The sequence below is a fragment of the Phocoena sinus genome, chromosome 1, assembly GCF_008692025.1.
Source record: "Phocoena sinus isolate mPhoSin1 chromosome 1, mPhoSin1.pri, whole genome shotgun sequence".
Classification (NCBI taxonomy): domain Eukaryota; kingdom Metazoa; phylum Chordata; class Mammalia; order Artiodactyla; family Phocoenidae; genus Phocoena; species Phocoena sinus.
This window is the reverse complement of record NC_045763.1, coordinates 50759431-50779380: the sequence shown is the minus strand read 5'-3', so window position 1 is coordinate 50779380 and position 19950 is coordinate 50759431. Positions and strand designations below refer to the sequence as shown.

The following is a 19950-nucleotide window of genomic DNA, read 5'->3' as shown; positions in this document are numbered from 1 at the left end:
TATCCTAATTAGCCAATCAGGTTCTAGTTGAATCGAATCAGACTCCTCTCTGGCTTTTCTTTCTCATTCTGCAGAATTTCAAGACATCTGGACTGCCTGAAACACACCAAAGAATGGTCCCGGAAGCCACATGTGAACTGACCCTCGTGGCCCAAAGCCCCCAAATGGACATAAGTGGAAAGGTCACCATATTCTATTTTCCCATGGCAAATGGCCTTTGGAAACACTTGTGTTTTTTTAATTTCTTTTTATACTTTCACAGTCAAATGATCATGATCAACAAGAATGAGATAAAATTGACTGCAGCTGGAGAAAAATGCTGACGTGAATGGCTAAAAACATCATGCATAGCTTGTAATAAAAGGGTACAGGACCATAATGTAAGTCGAGGCCCCCTCTAAAGTCACATCTCATTAAGACTAGAAGCAGCAGCTGGTTTCTCCCAAAACAAGTCCTGCAGGAACAAAATTAGAAGGGTTCCCATCCTTTAGATGTGCTCTTGAAAATATTAAGTCCTTGATGGGGATGGATTTTTATAGACAGTTGACAGGTCAGACCTGAGTGCATGTTGTTCTAAAGGTCAAAGAATTGGCAAAAAATGGATGTGACTGCTGTCAAACTAGAATGAGCTCCCTTTGAAGTTGGAGGCTTAGATGAACCGAATCTGAAGTGCTCTCTTTAAACGAAGCAAAGACGAGGGTGAAAAATAAAAACGCTGCCCTGCGTACGCTGAGACGTCTTTTAAGTAACTCAGGTGTACTACCCTACTCTGCTATGCTGGCATGACCCGCCATTAAAATCTGGGTGAAAAGGAACAATCCCTGAAGTGGGATGGTGTTAGCAAACAGCCACGATGAACACCCCACTCCCTACATCCTGGAAAGCTCCGCGAAAAAAACCTCCCTCAAAGTCCTCCTGCTTCCAGTTTAATCAGCTCAGTACTTGCCTTGCCCTCTATTTATTTGTGCTCCCCTACTAATCACTCCCCCCAGCTTGTATTTTATTCTACAGATGACTTCAGGCCAAAATGTGCTGCTATACCAGCAAACACTTGAGTTGTTGCTGTGGCTGTTATCATTCATGAAGTTTCACTCTGTTGTTATCTGAACCTTCTCTGACTTTCAGTTTAGTAAATCAGACTACTATTCCACCTCAAAAATCAGAAACACAAGCCTGTGTCCCTTGTCCCCTCAGCCCCAGTAGCTGTGGAATGGAATACCAGCAGAATTAAGGGACGTTCTTGCACACTCAAATATCACAGAAATGCGGTAATTTGTCTTTATTAATAGGAGGTCAAATACCATGGACCTCTGACAGTTGCATCAATATTTTTACAGTCCTTAGGTCTTGACTTGCACCAATGGCCTCTTTAACACAAAAAAAAAACCTTAAGACTAAATCTTGACACAGTTAAATCGCTTTTAGATACCTTTTTGAAAACAAGGAGATTTAAAACATAAAATGTCTCACCTGGTGCCTGGTTTTCTCTGGAATTGGACCTCCCAGAATTCCATTCCTAGGAATACAAGTCACTCTCTGGAGTACTTTGGGGTCCTTGCTGCTTTGCAAAACCTACAATCCATTTCTTAGGACACCCTCTGGCAAGGATGCTAGTGACTAGCTCTAGCTCTTACTGCTTCCCTCAACACAGATACAACCAGTACGGCTTAAACAGTTGGTGGGAAATGTAAATTGGAAATGGAAATGATCTAAGTGTCAACGGATGGAAGGATGAAGATATGGTATAGGTATACAGTTGAATATTATTCAGCCATGAAAAAGAAGGAAATCCTGTCACTTACAACAACACAGACAGAATTTGAGGGAATTGTGCCAAATGAAATAACTCAGACAGAGAAAGACAAATATTGTATGATATCACTTACATGTGGGATCTGGAAAAGTGGAATTCATAGAAACAGAGAGGAGAATGGTGGTTGCCAGGGGCTGGGGGTGGGGGAAATGGGAAGACATTGGTAAAAAGATATAAACTTCCAGTTATAAGATGAATAAGTTCTGGGTGTCTAGATATAAACTTCCAGTTATAAGATGAATAAGTTCTGGGTGTCCAATGTACAGCACGGTGATTATAGCTAATAACACTTTATTATATACTTGAAAGTTGTTAAGAGAACAGATCTTGAATGCTACCATGGTGACCATTTTGAATATATAAGTGTATCAAATCAACACAATGCATACCTTAAACTTACACAATATCATATGTCAATTATACCTCAATAAACCTGGGGAAAAATTAAAATTTTCTTATTTTCTACCCTGGAAAGGAAAGGAAGGGAAAGAGAAAGGGAAAGAAAAAAAGAAGAAGAAAAAGAAGAAGAAAAGCCAAAAGAAGGAAGTAAAATTCCAGAGAAAATGATTTAGTCTTGGGCCGTGGTTCTCATCAGAAGCCCCTCTAGGATTTGTTAAAACACAGATTAATGGGTCCCACTCCCTGAGTTTCTAATTCAATAGATGGGGTGAAGCCAGAGAATCTGCATTTCTAATATATTTCCAGGTAACGTTCATGCTACTGGTCTGGGGATCATGCTTTGAGAACCACTGGTTTACGGTAAATAAACACCTAACAAATGAACTCTTCACTTTAGAAAAATAGGTCTCTGTGGGATTCCCTTAATAGTCTGTTAACAAATAAGTGCTGAGCTAATTAGTGCTAATCACAGGCAGTACACCATTGTGGTAAAAAGCCTGCATTCTGGGGCCAGACTGCCTGGGTTCAAATCCCAGCTCTGCTGCTCATCAGCTGTGTGGTCTTGGACAAGGTCCTTGGCCTCTTCGAGCCTCAGTTTTTTTCTCTGTAAAATATGCATGGTAATTATAGTACATATAAAACAAAGCTGCTGGGAGGACTGAAGGAGCTCGTATGCCTGAAGTGCACACAACAGTGCCAGCATGTGTTAAATACTGTTATTAGTATAAAATACCACTAAAATTATTATTATACTTTTTCTACTAGAAGAGGTAATAATAGTTCTTCTAGAACTATCACCCTGTGTCAATCCCAGGGTTAGGTCTTGGGGACAGAGCTGCAGACCAAACATGCAAGGTCCTATACTCACCAAGTTACAGTTTAGAGCAAGGAAGACACAAGTAATTATTTACAGAGCATCATCTGCTTAAATCAGAGGGCTGGAAGCAGGGAAACAAGGAAAACGCTACAAAGTCATTTCAAATTGAAGATCAATCAGACATTAAGAACCTTTCTTAAACTGGAGTAAAAACCAATGGGAAAACATGATTCTGTGTAATCATACCATACAGCTCTTCTGGAACAAATGATTGTGGCTTTTAAAATATAATGATATGAAAAGAAAAATTCTTTCCAGTCAATCCCCCCAAACTTCTCTGCACCTAATATGCATCCTACACTCTCCAAATAATTTCAACGAAGGCCAGATCTTAGGGCCGGAGGGAGGTGATCAATTCATTACAGATCGAACAAGAGGTGGAGACAAGTGCAGTGTGAGAGGAACTAGGGTCTTCATCCTTTCTCCCCTGCTAGAAAGATGGGCCACAGAAAGGGGCACCACTTTGGAGCCATGTAAACCTAGGTTCAGATCCAGCCTCTCTGCTCCTTAGTGGCTGTGTGATCTTGAATGTGTTCCTTGATCTCTCTGAGTCGCAGTTTCCTCATCTGTGAAAAGGACATACTGTAATGACACGAAAAGAAACACTCTTTCCAATCCCTCCCAAATTTCTCTGCACCTAATATGCGTCATACACACTACAAAGGTGAATAAACTGTGGTTTCTTCATCCAAAGGGTTCCGAAGCTAGTACAAGAAAACCATGTGCCGAGAAATAATTGCAGTACAACGCGAGAAGTGCTAGAAAACTAGAGGACCAATGAAGAAGGAGTGTCTAACCGCCCCGGGGAGTCAGTAGGGCTTCACAAACAACAGGACACTGAAGATGGATTCTGAAGGATGAGCAACAGCTCAGCAAGGAGAAAAGCAGGCAGATGATGTTCTAGAGAGAGGAACAGTATGTGCAAAGAAGACAGGAAAAGGCCCAGGGACTGGGCAAGACGTCTGACAGGGCTGGAATCTTGGTGTGTGATGAAGAGTGGCTGGAGATAAAGACAGCTCCTGTCTCAGCTCTGTGAACACATCACCAGTTTTCCACATAATGAAATTTATTTGAAGCCATTTGGATGATGGTCAAAGATGATAAGGAAATCAATGCATAAAGGGATAGTCTGTGGGCTTTTTAATGTAAGTCTGAAGTTGTCCTTGCACTATCCCCCTCAGAAGGTCAATGCTTTAATGGCAGACATGGGTATTCAGCTCCATCTATGTGGGTCTCATATACCAGTAACAAATAACAATCACAGCACCAGGGGAAGCTGACATCTGTTGAATCCTAAGCACGCTGTCCTACAAGCTTTATACACGTGAATGCTTACAATCTCTACAGCAAGCCCACAGGGTACAAATAGGAAAATGAAGTGCAGAAAAGGTAAGAAGCTTGCTCCAGGTCACACAATGAGTCCCAGGGCTGGCGTGTTACCCCAGAGCCCAAACTCAGTGGCTACCTTGAGTTTACATTCCTTCTTCCGTGAAGGGTGCTCTCACACCACTTCCAGGGCAAATCCACATCTTGAAGGGCCTGAAGCTTTTATATGGGGGAACTCGTAAAGAAAGGAATACAAAATTATGAATACAAGATCACGTACAGTAATGAATATTTACAATAAGAAAAAAATTAAAACAAATACCTGGAGCCTTGGGGATTTAGGTTCCCTTTCCCTGAGATCAGAAATGCCTAGGTAGAAATGCTTCCTGACTGCAACCCTTCTCCACCCGGAACATTCTATGCCTCCCAACAACTACCTGCACTCATAGGGCCATGCGAGCAAGGGTCCCTGAAGCTTAAGCTTCAGTGCGTTCACTTCCTGGGAAGCCCACCTCCACCACCGCCTCAAAGTCTCTTAAACTTTCCCAAACCCTTTAGACAAAGGTCAGATGTTAGGGCCAGAAGGAGGTGATCAGTTCACTACAGACCAAACAAGAGGAGGAGACAAGTGCAGTGTGAAAGGCACTAGGGTTCCCATCCTTGCTCCCCTGATAGAAGGATGGGCCATTGCAAGAGGCACTGCTTTGGAGCCATGCAAACCTAGGTTCAGATCCAGCCTCTGCTCCTCAGGAGCTGTGTGATCTTGAACATGTTCACTGACCTCCCTGAGTCTTGGCTTCCTCATCTATAAAAATGATACACTGTAAGAATCAAATAGGATAACTTGCATATTGCCCAGGAATGTCAGCTCCCTTCCTCCGGGTAAGCCTTTCCTGGACTTTCTCCTCCTTTGTGTCCCTTACCCCACCCCAATTTCTGAGGTGGGTAGGTCAGTCCCTTCTCTGTACTCCCAGCATATTCTGTAGAGACCTCCGCTTGAGCACATGATTCTCTTAGTAATTCAGCAAGTACTCCCTGGATACAAAGATGAACACGGACATGCTACCATCTTCAAGAAGCTCACGTCTAGTGGAGAACCACAGGTCAGGGAGCCTTTCTCGGGCTGGGGCCGTGCCTCATTCCACTGGAAACCCTTGGACATGGGGCAGGTCAGACCCAACTCTCAGCCAGTGCCTGTGCCAGCCTCACTCGCCTGAGCCCCTCGCTCAGCTCCACTCTCATCAGGCCCCAGTGACGCTGCTGGTCTGCACATCCATCGCATGGCTAGATCAATGAAGTTTAGTTTGCAGGGCACTGGGCCCACTGTTGGCTCTCACCTCAAGAACAAAGAAGAATACTGGCCCTTCCAAGGCAAAACAAAGGCCAACTTCTCCCCCATGGATCCCTTTTCCTTTATGGGCAACAGTATGCAGACCCCTGGTCCTCCACTGAACTACATTTAAAATAGCTTTTGTGAAGGACAGACACGGCGGCCATTTTCGTGTATGTGTGTGCCCGCAGCAATGAACTGATTGTAACGCGAACAATGCGCACTTCTTCCCACTTCTGACAGAATAGATGACATTGTGTCGTGGGCTGGGGAGGGGGTGGGGGCCTAGCGAAAGCAACCAAGCTGTAAGGTTTATGACACGAAATTCTGACAAAAAGCATTCTGAAGCCTCTTTCCCATCATCAAAAAACCACACTGGGCAAGATCAGAGCTTAACAGCCAACCAAAAAAACACATTCAATTCCTGAGATCATTTTCCTGAAATAGAAAACTACATATGTTTCTCAAATTTCACATCAAGCCACTGCAGAGGCCAGACTGCAGGGCCGAATTGGGCCAAAGTAAGTAAGAGAGAGAGACAGACAGACAGACAGACAGAGAGGGAGAGAGAGGGAGAGGGAGGGAGGGAGGGAGGGAGAGAGGAAGAGGAGGAGGGGAGGGGGGAGGGGGGAGGGGCTGGGAAAGGGAGTAAAGAGAAGAAAATGAACCCATTCTTCCACATCACCACATTTCTCTAGCACAATCTAAACTTACCAACACCCCCAGTTTCACAGAACTTGTAGTTAGGGTTGCTTATCGGGCAGTCTTTACTTTGTCAAATTAAGACACATTGCCTTGGATTAGCAAGACTCCTTAAATTCAAAATGACTTCATGGTTGGCTCAGAGTTCAGTGTCTCTAGGGCCAGCCGCCAGGAACATATCCACTGCGGGCCTCCCCGCCCCCTCCATACTGACCTGCCTGACTTTTCCATGGAGACCGCAGAGCAAAAGCCCAGGCAGACAGGCTGTCAGTGCTAATTAAAAGTCCAAACACCTCTTCAGAAACTATCTCCAGCTCAATATTTATACAGAATATAAGACTCCTAACAGGCAGAGCTGGAGAAGGGAGCAGGAGGTTGAGGGCAGAAATAGGCTTGAATGGCATTTGGAACCCATTAATTTTTAAAAGACAGGCTGCCACTCTATACAGACCCAGAGAGGTTCAAAATGTAACGAAACCAGGAAGATGAATGAGCCGAAGATTGTTTAGAAAGCCTGCGGAGAGCACTCAGCTTTTGAAAAGAATAATATCTGGGCAATAATGAGAGCTGACGCTTTTTATTGGTGAATGCAGTTTTTGGCACCTTCCCACAATACAGGTTGACAATTTTTCGTATTTAACAAAAGGAAAGGTAATCTTCTAAATGACTTGGGAACAAAGGACTCCCTGACTGCAATTTCTCAATAACATTTAAGAATTCTCTTCAAAAGCCCTTGACGATAATTTAGAGAGAGGAAGGAAGAAAACAAGAAAAAAGGAAGGTATACTAAAAGATATTAAACCAACTGGAAGAGGTGAAAAAAAGAAGGAAAGAGTATAGCATTTTGACACTAAATTACATCCCCAAAGGTTGAATTTAATGTTAGACTTTTACAATACTTTTTCCAAAAAATGAGGTGTAAGAAAGAAGCCAAAGCAAGACTTTGGTCAACACCATTACCTCTCAGACTCAGAGTTTTAGTCCAGGGAGGGGCTAAATGGATCACTAGCTCAATCACCAAATCTTGCCGACAGACCAAGTGCCAGGGGCCCAAGGTTACCTGGCTGGACCACACACATCTTCCAAGCTTCAAACCACGCCACCTGTCAAGGCCTCACAGCCCTTACAGTATCATGGGTTCCAAGACTGAATACTGATACCTTTAATCAGAGTGAATGAAACTTAGAGGCTACTCAGAGTCACACAGGTACAGCATATTCAAAAGGCCCAATAACTAGGTTCACAAGAGTTCACCTACAGTGACAGCCATCCTGGATAGCAAACTAAGAGGCCACCAAGACTGAGATGTCCTGTCCATCCTGAGGGAGGCCTTCTCGGGTCAGAGAAAGGACCCCTAACAATGTATGATGTGGGGATGTCCCCTTAAAACCTAACTCACACTTCACTTACTAGTTTCACCTTCAGGGTGAGACCCTTCTGGGAGTTTGTCATATCACCTGGAAAATGAGATCTCTATTTTTTAGCACTTTTACAGTTCCAAAACATTTTTGGCAAAGACTCTACCATCATACTATTTGTAAATGAGGAACCCCATCCCAAGATTGTTCCACTTTACCATATTAAAGAGCAAACAAAACTAAATTCTAAAAGTGATTCGAGGTCTCAGAGAAAACTGTTAAGTAAAGGAAATGCTACATAGCTGCTCAATTGGAAAATTAGTCATACTGGCCGTTACCTTTCAGGCATACAGAACTCATGTCTAGAGGTAAGCACATGAGATCTGAAAAAAAAAAAGACAGAGGAATGGATAAAAAAGATGTGGTATACACACACACAAACACACACACACACATACATACTATACTCAGCCATAAAAAAGAATGAAATAATGCCATTTATAGCAACATGGATGGACACAGAGACTGTCATACTAAGTGAAATAAGCCAGACAAGACAAATATCCTATGATATCACTTATATGTGGCATTAAAAAAAAAAAGATCCAAATGAACTTATTTACAAAACAGAAATAGATGCACAGACATGGAAGACAAACTTATGGTTACCAAAGGGGAAAGGGGGAGGGATAAATTAGGAGGCCGGGATTAATATATACACACTACTATATATAAAATAGATAACAAACAAGAACCTACCATATAGCACAGGGAACTATACTCAATATTTCGTAATAACCTATAAGGGAAAAGAATCTGAAAAAGTATATATATATACATATATATGAATCACTGTGCTGTATACCTGTAACTAACACAACATTGTAAATCAACTATACTTCAATATATATATACACACATATACACATATATCTTAAACAAAAGACCTAGAGGGGCTTCCCTGGTGGCGCCGTGGTTGAGAGTCCGCCTGCTGATGCAGGGGACACGGGTTTGTGCCCCGGTCCGGGAAGATCCCACATGCCACAGAGCGGCTGGGCCCGTGAGCCATGGCCGCTAAGCCTGTGCTTCCGGAGCCTGTGCTCCGCAACGGGAGAAGCCACAAGAGTGAGAGGCCCGCGTACCGGAAAAAAAAAAAAAAAAAAAAAAAGACCTAGAACAGTACCTGATACACAGCAGGTATTCAATAAAAACTGGCTGTTATTATTTTTTTTTTTAAGTTATGGGAACTGAGCAAATTCAGACCAGTGGTTCTTATTGAAGGGTGCACATCATAACCACCCAAGGTCACACATTATTTTACCACCTTTGTCCCAAAGGACAAATGTGGGGATTCCTAACCTTTTCCATCGAGATTTGCTTTACTGATGAAAAGTGAAAGAAGAAACCTCAACCTTCCTCAGGGTTGGACTCAACGGAGCAGATAAAGAGGGACAGTCATTGATCCCCTAGTTAAGCGTTAGTGTAGGGCAGCAGCAGGACTCCCAGTCACTGGGGGTCTGTGCCTCAACTGTAGGCATGGGTGAGAAGCCATGATATGAACACTCCATTCCCCTCCTGCCCCGACAGCCCTGGCATATTCCATTCTCTCCTGCCCTTCCTGGACTTTCAGCCTCTGAATACTGATGGCCTGTGGTCTCCTGCCATCTGCTCATTTCTTCACGCCCACAACAGCTCTGAGACCTTTGGAGATACTCTCACACCCTCTGACTCACAGAACCCTGCAGGAAGGCAAGACAAAACCCAATAGGGGAGAGAAGTTGCCCAACAGGTTATTTGGTTTCTAAATGGCCCACTGTCCCCACCCCACCTGTAAGCTGTTTAACTGAATTTAGCTTCACCTTAAAACGTAAAACTAAAAAATAAAGACTGAAGGGAAAGATAAATGAAAGTAGCACTTCCTGTGTACTACTCTGTATTGCAAACTGGTTAGAGGTTTCACCCAGGGTGCTCCATTTTCTCCATAAAACAAAGCCATGTAATTTTTGTCCCCCTTCAACCATAAAAGGAACCTGGGATTGAGAAGGATTAAATGACTTTCCCATGTTCACCCAGCTGGTAAATGGCAGAGCAAAACTGTGAGCTAAGGAGTATTTGGCTCCAGCCCTTACAGGAATTTGAATAGTTTAAATAAATGTGTACCTACCTACTGCTAGACTAGAGAGAAGAGACCTCTTAGGTGCTCTATTAACATACATGCAAAGAATAAATGAATGAGTAAGTGAAATGAATGAAGGAAGGAAACTATGAGCTACAGTTGTTTCAAACTATATATCACCACCCCTACGACCTGTCCTGTGCTCACCCTTCTCTCTGTCGGTATTATAGAAGGATTATAAATTAGTATCTGGGATAACGGTCAGTGTAACTTACTGAGAAATTACAATTTTGTGATTATCTTTTTATTTGCTCAGTATTAAGTCTCGCTTTTTTTCTTTAGTAGTAAGAGAAACGCAATGCACCAACTGAAAGCCTATTTTATCCAGGCTCTAGCTGCGTGTGAGCATAAACCAATGACATGCAAGCAGAAGTATTATGCAGCTCTTCAAAGAAGGTTCTCTAAAGAAGGCTGACTCAGGTGTGTACATCCTTTTTATGCAACTCCCACCTTCCTTCTTCCTGCTATATGAAATGTGGGCTGAAAAACAGAGACTCCATAAGCCATTTTGGACCATGAGGTATCTTTGAGAATGGAAGTCAGGGCTGAAGATAATGAAGTAAAAATGCCAAAACAGTTAGTGTCCTTGATGAGTTTGTGGGACTGTCATAGTAGCCCAAAACTCTATACATCTGTATTTACTTACAGAAGAGAATGAACGCCTGTTTGTTCAAACCACTATGATTTTTAATTTTCTATTTTTTCTATTACTCATCAGTGAAGAGATAAGGATAATTTTTATTCTGTAGAGAGTGAGAGCACTCTTCTTTCCCCAAAATAAGGGTAAAGGAAATCTAATATTTACAGGCCATTTCTCAGCACTATTAAAGATACCAAAAAATAAGCTGATGCGAGAGGATGACTGAATCATTCTTCCTAGAACCTAGAAGAACGGTTTTATACCATTGTTCTGAGAAATCATCCTTCAACACAACCATAAAACAATGCATATCAAAGAGTTTTACCATCAATCATATCAGAAATAACTGTTATTTTTTTCCCCAGAACTCTTTAATTTTATGACACTACCTTCAGAATCTTTGTCAAGTTTCAACCAAGTTCTGGCCAAAAAATGTTACCTCTAGGATGACCTAAATTCAATCAATTTTACTTTCATTTAATAGATTTCTAACAAAAAATCAAGTCGTTAACCACAGTGAGAATCCACTGTACAGTTATGAGGGTGACTATAATTAAAAAAAAAACAGGAAAATAAAAACAGGTGAAACTGTAGAGAAATTAGAATCCTCATACATTGCTGGTGGGAATGTTAAATGATGCAATTGCCATGGAAAAGTTCAGTGGGTGGGTCCTCAGAAAGCTAAACATAGGATTACCAGGTGACCCAGCAATTCAGCTCCTAGATATATACCCACAAGAATTGAAAGCAGAAACTCAGATACTTATGCATCAATATTCACAGCAGCATTATTCATAATAGCCAAGAGGAAGAAACAACCCAATTATCCATCATGGGTCCACCAACAGATGAATGGAAAAGCAAAATGTAGCATATGCATACAATGGAATATCATTCAGCCATAAAAAAGGAAGGAAATTCTTACACGTTACAACATGGATGAATCTTGAAAGCATTATGCTAAAGTGAAATAAGCCAGACATATAAGATCCTACTTATATAAGGTATCTAGAATGGGCAAATTCATAGAGACGGAAAGTAGATTAGAGGTTAATGGGGCAGGGGAAGGCAGGAACAGGGAGTTGTGTTACTTAATGGTTACAGAGTTTGTGTTTGGGGTAACAAGTTTTGGAAATAGGTAGTGGTAATAGCTGTTCAACGCCATGAATGTAATTGATGCCACTGAATTGGACACTTAAAATGGTAAATTTTATGCTATAGATATTTTACTAAAATTCATAAAAATGTAATCTATCAAAAGCACTGAATTATACTTTAAATGAGTGACTTGTATAGTATGTGAATTCTCTCTCAATAAAGCTTTTTTTTTTTTTTTAAATCAAGTCTTATCTTAGATATGCAACTGAGTGAGGTAATCAGGACGTCAAGTACTAAGGAAGGGATGTGGACTGCAGACAGGCCACCAGAGGCAGATATTATCGTGGAAGTCTATCCCTTCTTCCTCCCGTGCTGCTGCCTCAGCCCTTAGGGAGGATGAGCCTGCTCCCTGCCTGCTCTTCTCTCCACTAAGAGTAGCACCAGAGGAAGCGCAGCTGACTTTGCACCCCATCCCCTGACTTAATTTTCTCCAAGGGGGTAAGGGAAATCCTTCTGATTGTTGTGACACTGGAATATATTAAGCCATGTATGAAGGGGTCACTGTGTTAAAGATAAGGTACTAAGTCATTCCTAGAATAACACTGAGCCCACGCCTTCACTCTCCATGCCCAGGTGCAACCAGTGTGCCCTGGCTTTAGGTAAGCACACCTCAGCAGGATCTGCATTCATGTTGCTGACTCAGTTACTTGACTTGATGACATCTGGTTGGCATATCGGGCCTGCCTTCCTCCATATAAGAACACATACACCTGAACATGTAAGTGCTGGTTTAGCCTCACTTCTGAGCTGCATTATCCACCCAGTATACCAGAAGCTCTATACATTAAAGGTTAACAAGTATTTTCTAAGATAATGAGGTAGGTTTTCATTCTTCATCTAGCTAATATGCTCTGTATGTAGTCTCTATCAGTCAGAACTCCAATGGCAAGGAAAAGTGAGTGGCACTTTGAACAGGTAACAATAGGGTACCTGTTAGGAATTTAAATAATGAGGATTAATGTTAATGGTCCTAAGTGTGATAACAGCGCTGTGGTTACACAGGAGAAGGACAGTACTCTTGGGGATCACATTGCAGAATTTATGAGGAAAGAAGGTGGTATCTGCAATTCATTTATAAATGGTTCAGCAAAATAAACACATATATGCATGTCAGAGATAGAACACTTCTGAGCACAATGTAACAAAAACGCTAATTGATGAATTATAGGTCTGGGGTCCCCAACGCCCCCGGGCCACAGACCGCTACTGAGCTCCGCCTCCTGTCAGATCAGCGGCGGCATTAGATTCTCGTAGGAGCGAGAACCCTACTGTGAACTGCGCACGCGAGGGATCTAGGTTGCCCGCTCCTTATGAGAATCTAATGCCTGATGATCTGAGGTGGAGCTGAGGTGATGCCAGCGCTGGGGAGCAGCTGCAAATACAGATTATCATCAGCAGAGAGGTTTGACTGCACAGAGACCGTAGTAAATCAACTGCTTGCAGACTCATATCAAAACCCTATCAGTGAGTGGCAAGTGAAAACCAGCTCAGGGCTCCCACTGATTCTGCATTATGGTGAGCTGTATAATTATTTCATTATATATTACAGTGTAATAATAAGAGAAATAAAGTGCACAATAAACGTAATGCACTTGAATCATCCCAAAACCACCCCCCGCCAGCCCCAGTCCCTGGAAAAATTGTCTTCCACGAAACAGGTCCCTGATGCCAAAAAGGCTGGAGACCGCTGATGTAGGTAAAGATATGGTGTTCCATATACCATTCTCTCAACTTTTCTGTAGCTTTAAAATTTTTTCAAAAATAACACCTTGGGGAAAATAGTAAAATGAACAAACAAAAACATGAATTCTCACCAATATTTAAGAAAACACTGAAATCCAATATAAATATTAGTAGTTGACATAAATAGGCAATCAATACATGTAATACTAATAGATACAATTATTGACATTAATTGACATAAATTAACAAAACAAGTGGTTGATAAATATAAGAAAAGGTAACTGCATTTAATAATAAAAATGCACATTAAAATAAGAGATCATTTTAAGCCTAAAAACTTGGCAAAACTAACACAGACATTATACAGACATAAGATAGAATATTATACGGGTATCAAAAACATGTTTTCAGATAATATTTGATAGGGAAAATACAATAATACATAGAGTAAAAAAATAAATTGCATAAAGTAGATTTATAATTTAAAAAATGAAATACAGTAATAAGAGTCATTAAATAATGATACTATTTTTGAGATCCTGGAGATTATATTTGGAAAATGACTATAGATCTGGATCAATAACCTGCCATAATCTTCTCCTGACAGATTAGCAAATAACCATAAGAAAAATAACAGAATAATAACATCCCTTATAAACCCCACACATAGAGAACCATGCAAATCAGGAAAATAATTGCTATTTTAAAAGGATTACAATTCTAAAGAACATAAATTCATCTCAAAGTAGAAAATAGAATATTTACTGACAACTTTCACAGAATTGTACATTGTAGTGGGGGGGAGTAATATATCATATACAAAATGTAAGGAAAAATAAACCTGAGATTCTAGAAGCTCAGCCCTGTTTCCCCATATGCCATAGAAAACTCAGAAATTCTAACATATAACTTCTAAAGCAAACTAACCAAACTGTCTCTTGTGCATAAGGAACTCAGTAATCAATTTCTTTTTGTCCAAAGAAATAAAAATAAATGAATTGAGAATAGACAAATCTTCTATAAAAATAATTCAAAATAACGTATGTAGATAACTCCATCTTTAAGGAATTGAAGCATAACCCCCTACTCCTAGTGTTGGCTGTACATGGTGATTTCCTTCCAATAATACAAGACAGAAAGTGGAAAGGAACCTGACAAACAATACCTCAGCCAGATAATTAAGATCAACATCAACAGTGGTGACATGCTGCTAGTATGTACCCTTGATATGATATGACATGATGAGAATGGTACTTAATAGAAATAGGCAGTGTAGTCTTCCTCCCCAGGACATACTTCCCATGTCTCATCATGAGAAAAACGTCAGACAAATTCCATTAGAGGGACATGCTATAATATATATGACCAAGCTTCAAAACAGTCAAGGTCATCAGAAGCAAAGTTGAGAAACTGTCACAGCCAAGAAGAGACTAAGGAGATATGACTAACTGTATATGGTATCCTGGATAGGATCTTGGCTATTAGGTAAAAACTAAAGAAATATGATTAAGTATGGAATTTAGTTAATAATAATGTATCAACATCGGTTCATCAATTGTTAACAAATGTATCACACAAACATAAGATGTTAATAATAGGGAAAACTAGGTGTCAAGTAAATGGGAACTCTCGTACTACCTTCACAACTTTTCTGTAAATCTAAAACTAGGTTTAAAATAAAGTCTATTTGAAGCTATAACTGAATTTCAAAGGACATACTTTTAGATAATTTACAGAATATTGCCAACCCTCGATAATCTAGGAGAAATTGCTCTCAGACCACAATGTTAGAGGGAGTTCTTCTCCTGAACAGCAGTTGGGTTCTTATGTGTTCACTCAGTTAATCCTGATTATGTTCTCACCTTTTCTTTGGCCACTAGGAAGCTTGGAAACAAATCAATTAGTAATTATGATGAACCATATAGTTTCTATGAAGCTCTTGGCTTTATCTTATTCTATTAATATTTCACTCCATTGTGACTTTTTAATATTTTTATCACTGCTTTTATCTTCTATTATCAGTCACCTCAAATCTCTTTAGAGGGAGGATTTATACATATGCATATGTTTTTGTCTGATTATACAAAATTTTATTATTCAAATTTCTGACTTCCCACTTCTCATGTTACCAAAATTCTGGACAGTTATCCACTAAAGGCTAGGATGTGGCAAATTACTACAACGTTGAGCTTTAGTTCTTGAATTGCAAAATGGTGATACCACCACCTGTTTTAACTGATGGTTGGGAGGACTAATGGGGTTCACATTTGTTAAAAAGTTAGCACAGATATAGAGAATACAGTCAATAAATGATGACTATGATGATTATATAAATTATTATTTTAAAAAATAGCAATAATTATTTTCATCAATATAATGAAAAGAATGGAGCTGAATTACAAATTAATCATAAGCCAAAGTGGTGATTTTCTCAGTGAGCCAGAAAAACAAGAGTAGCTGCCATATTTTAGAAGGTAAGAACAATAAATAAAGCGAGGGGGGAGGGGAAAGCAGGAGAAGAGAGAAAAACAGATAAGAGGAGGAGGAGGAAGACTTCTTACACACCGTCACTGCCAAAAACAAGTCTGAAGGCTTAAGACAAGGTGAAATCTGATCACTTTTTCAGCCATGACTCCACTAGAATAATAAAGAGAAAAAAAGAAAGGGAAAAAAAACACCCTCTAGCCTTTTTGGCACCCATTTCCCCAAAGCCTCCCAAAACAATCACAATAAGAGCCAGATAAACACCAAATCTGAACCTCTCCTTGGCCCAGAGGATGCCAAGTTCATGTTCCACTGTCCAGAGTGTTTTTTGGCATTCGTACATTCAAACTCAGACCCTCATCTTCCTTATTCTAGAAGATGGAAAGACAATGGGGATTTTTCATTAAAAGAACTGTGAATTGTTTAAATACTATGTGCTACACATTTTATCCACAGTACCTCTAACCCTGACAGGACTGCCAGATGAGGACCTGAATTTGGGCAGGGGGTGGGGGAGGGGGAGGGTGGTAATTTACTCCAGCTTCTCACAGACAGTACATAGCAGAGACGTTGAACCCAGGTCAGTCTGACTACAAGGATTTCCCTCTTTCCGCTAGGCCAGAAGCTTAATGCAAAGACTCCCTGCCAAAATCGATACAGTAAGGAAACTAAATAAAATAGCTAGGGCTTCCCTGGTGGTGCAGTGGTTAAGAATCCACCTGCTGATGCAGGGGACACAGGTTCAAGCCCTGGTCTGGAAAGATCCCACATGCTGCGGAGCAACTAAGCCCGTGTGCCACAACTACTGAGCCTGCACTCTAGAGCCCGCAAGCCACAACTACTGAGCCTGAGTGCCACAACTACTGAAGCCTGCATGCCTAGAGCCCGTGCTCTGCAACGAGAGAAGCCACTCAATGAGAAGCCCAAGCACCGCAATGAAGAGTAGCCCCCTCTCGCCACAACAAGAGAAAAGCCCACGTGCAGCAACAAAGACCCAACACAGCCAAAAATAAATAAATAAATTTATAGAAAAATAAAATAGCTAATTCCTTCAAAAACTTTCTCAGCGCTGTGTTGGAAGTTCTTCTGTCACCTTACTCAGTCAGTCCATACAATAACCCCATGGAGTAAGTATTGTCATTACCCCAATTATATTTATAATTGAGAAAGCTCTGAGATTACTTGTTTCGCCTGATCATGCAAGTTGAAATAGAGAAGAAAGAATGAAGAGATTGAGGAAACAACAAAAAAGAAAAACAGATGTAAGAGAGAAGTGTGCCTGGGAGAGGGCAACAACCTTTACAAGAGGAACTTGGTGCCTGGTGCCCAAGGTCCACAGGCTCAGCTCTCCAGGAGAGCAAAGCTGGAAGGGAGGCCTGTGAAGGTGCTGGCGAGTATGGACAAGGGGCGGGGAGGGGACTGCAAATACACGCTAAGGAAAGTAGAATGAGTCATGAGTGTCTCAGCCAATAAAAAATGGCAGGGATGACTGGACAGTCAATAAATCATTTCTGAGCACTAAACTTTCTGCTTCCTCAGGATTTCAGATTGTCACAGGTGGGCAATGGAAGCCCCCAAGCATGTTCTGATAGGCCAACGAAAAGCTGTCCATCTTTAAATTTACCAAATCCATCCGACCTTTCAAAATACGTCCAATCTTTCACAGGTATGGACCACCTTACATATTACTTTCATGTATACTCTGTTAGGCAATGTTGTCCCAACTTACTGGACCATATAACCACCTGGGGCACTTGTTAATCACACAAATTCCCAGGTATCCCATAGGGATTCTGATTCAGAAGGCTTGAAACTGGAAGCCCTGAGGATCTGGGCTTTGAATAAATGATTCGGCTGATTCCTATAATCAGGCTAGTTTGGTATCACGATCCCCATTTTATAGATAAGGAAAGTGAGATTCAAAGAAGGTAAGGCCACTCCCAAGGTCACCAAACTCTTGCATGGCAGAACTGAGGATAAGTCATGTTGTAACTCCACAGTGGATAAGCAAAGCAATGCATTTAAATCTATCTGAGCCAGAGCTAGCTTCAAAAACCTGGCTTCTTGGTGTCTTAATATGGCATTAGACACTTGGAAATGGGGGTGTGGACTATCTAGCACTATCAGAAAAACAGGGAGGACATCAGTGAATTGGATTGATTAACATCCAAGGAAAAAGAGTCCTCCTCCATCTGTAGTTCTGCTTCTGAGTTCTCAAGGCTTGTGGGGGCCAATGGATTGTTACCGCTACCCACACTATTAGCACTGTTTTGACTCCTAGGTCCATTTGGCTAAAATAATCAAAACATTTCCTTCACTACTGCACAAAGATAGGGAAAAAAAACTAGAGAAAGGTCCTGCCAGAAATAACTCTGGACAACTAATATCACACCAAAAGAGGAATGTCCAGATGAGATCTTCACCCAAACAACCCCCTCCCCATTGATGATAACAATATAATGGTGACTAATTGCACCTTCTGGGTTAAAGTTCAGACCACTCCTCCAGAGCCCTCTCCCCAGAGAGGGATGAGTACCTGAGGTTTACTGAGGCCATTTTAATATGCACGTGAATCCCCTCCACCCTAGCATTTCATTAGTGGGAGGGGAGAATAATCAACAAGATGAATGATGTGCTTGTGAAATACATCTACTATCTCCTTTCTGGAAGCCCCTGCTGCCAAATGAACTATCACACTCTCATCAACTCTCTACAAGGAAAATCCAAATCATACAAAACGAGATAGACAGAAAGAGCACAGGGAAAATGGTACTCCCATTCCCAGCTTCTCATGAGTTTAAATAAAAGGGAAAATAGGGAGGATTTAGCGCTCTCTAAAAGAGATGACTTTAAGATATACCTAAATATATACATACTCATGCAGGTTTTTTGGTCCTCTGGGAAATGATCCCCTTTCTCATATGCAATTCTAAATCATTTCCAAGATAAGAAGACCCCTCCCTGCCCTACTGCCCCCTCCCCTTGTGCATGCCCTGAAATCTGAGGTCAAGATGACAACAGGTTTGCATGCTTTGAGGGTACATGTCCAATCTGTCCATATATATGCACATCTGTGCACACATCCATTGTAGCAGCCACAGTCACACTCCATGAATATTTTTAAAATTGTCTCTGATGTGTAGCACGTAACTTATTTATAATATTTGTAATTTCTTGAGAAATACTGTTGACTTCAACATACATACTTCTACACTCTGGGATGATTCAGGTACGTTGATATAAAAAGCAAAATAGATTCATTAACACACCCATCTAGTTAAAGTTAAAACCACCTTCCTTGAAAAACATAACTCTTGCCTTAATTTTAGGGGCCAAAAAATGTTTCTTTTATTCACCACGTAAAAAGCACCTTTGGAAAAATAGTCACATTTCACAATGGACTATTCACGTCTCCTTTAAATGTGTCCAATTTTAATGAATGGTCTTCACCTTGGATACCCACATTCCAGGCCTCATAGGAACAATGGTGTTTGGGCATGTGCAGTGGAAGTGGAAGATGGATTCAAGATGTTTCAAGTACGCAAAATCGCATGCAGATGTACAAACAGTACATCCAGTCAAAGCGAGTTAAGAAAGCTATATATATATATATATATATATATATATATATACACACACACACAGACACCCGAGAATGGATGAACACAAATAAAATCCAACTCATAATTAACATACCGTGCTGTGACACCTGTTGCCTTCCACGATAAGAAGTCTGGGAGATCAAAGAAATGTCCCGCCTTATCCCAGCAAGTCTCTCTCAAGTTCTGCCAAATTAAATACATATTAGAATCAATTATGGGCTATTTTTTCTCCCCCTCTCCTCTTTCAATAATGTTTCAAAATTTTCAAAACAAAAGCATAGCCAACAATGCCCAATAAAACATCTGTTCAGGGGCTGGGAATGGTGAGTGATATAAAAGCAGTACTATACAGGAAAGAAAAATTGGCAATTATTGATCCTTCCAAAAATGACTATAATTTCC

The 19950-nt window shown here is 40.9% G+C and overlaps 1 protein-coding gene across 13 annotated transcripts in view; it reads right to left on the bottom strand.

Annotated features, from left to right (window-relative positions):
• The window catches only part of FGGY (FGGY carbohydrate kinase domain containing), a 425082-nt gene that overhangs the window by 339070 nt on the left and 66062 nt on the right, over window positions 1-19950 (bottom strand). For all 13 annotated transcript variants that reach the window (XR_004348564.1, XR_004348561.1, XR_004348565.1 and 10 more), the window contains one exon: window positions 19643-19731. Coding sequence is in view for 8 of the 13 variants with exons in the window: in XM_032623526.1 (XP_032479417.1) it covers window positions 19643-19731 (89 nt within the window). In the remaining 5 variants the exon portion in view is untranslated. The remainder of the gene's footprint in view (window positions 1-19642; window positions 19732-19950) is intronic.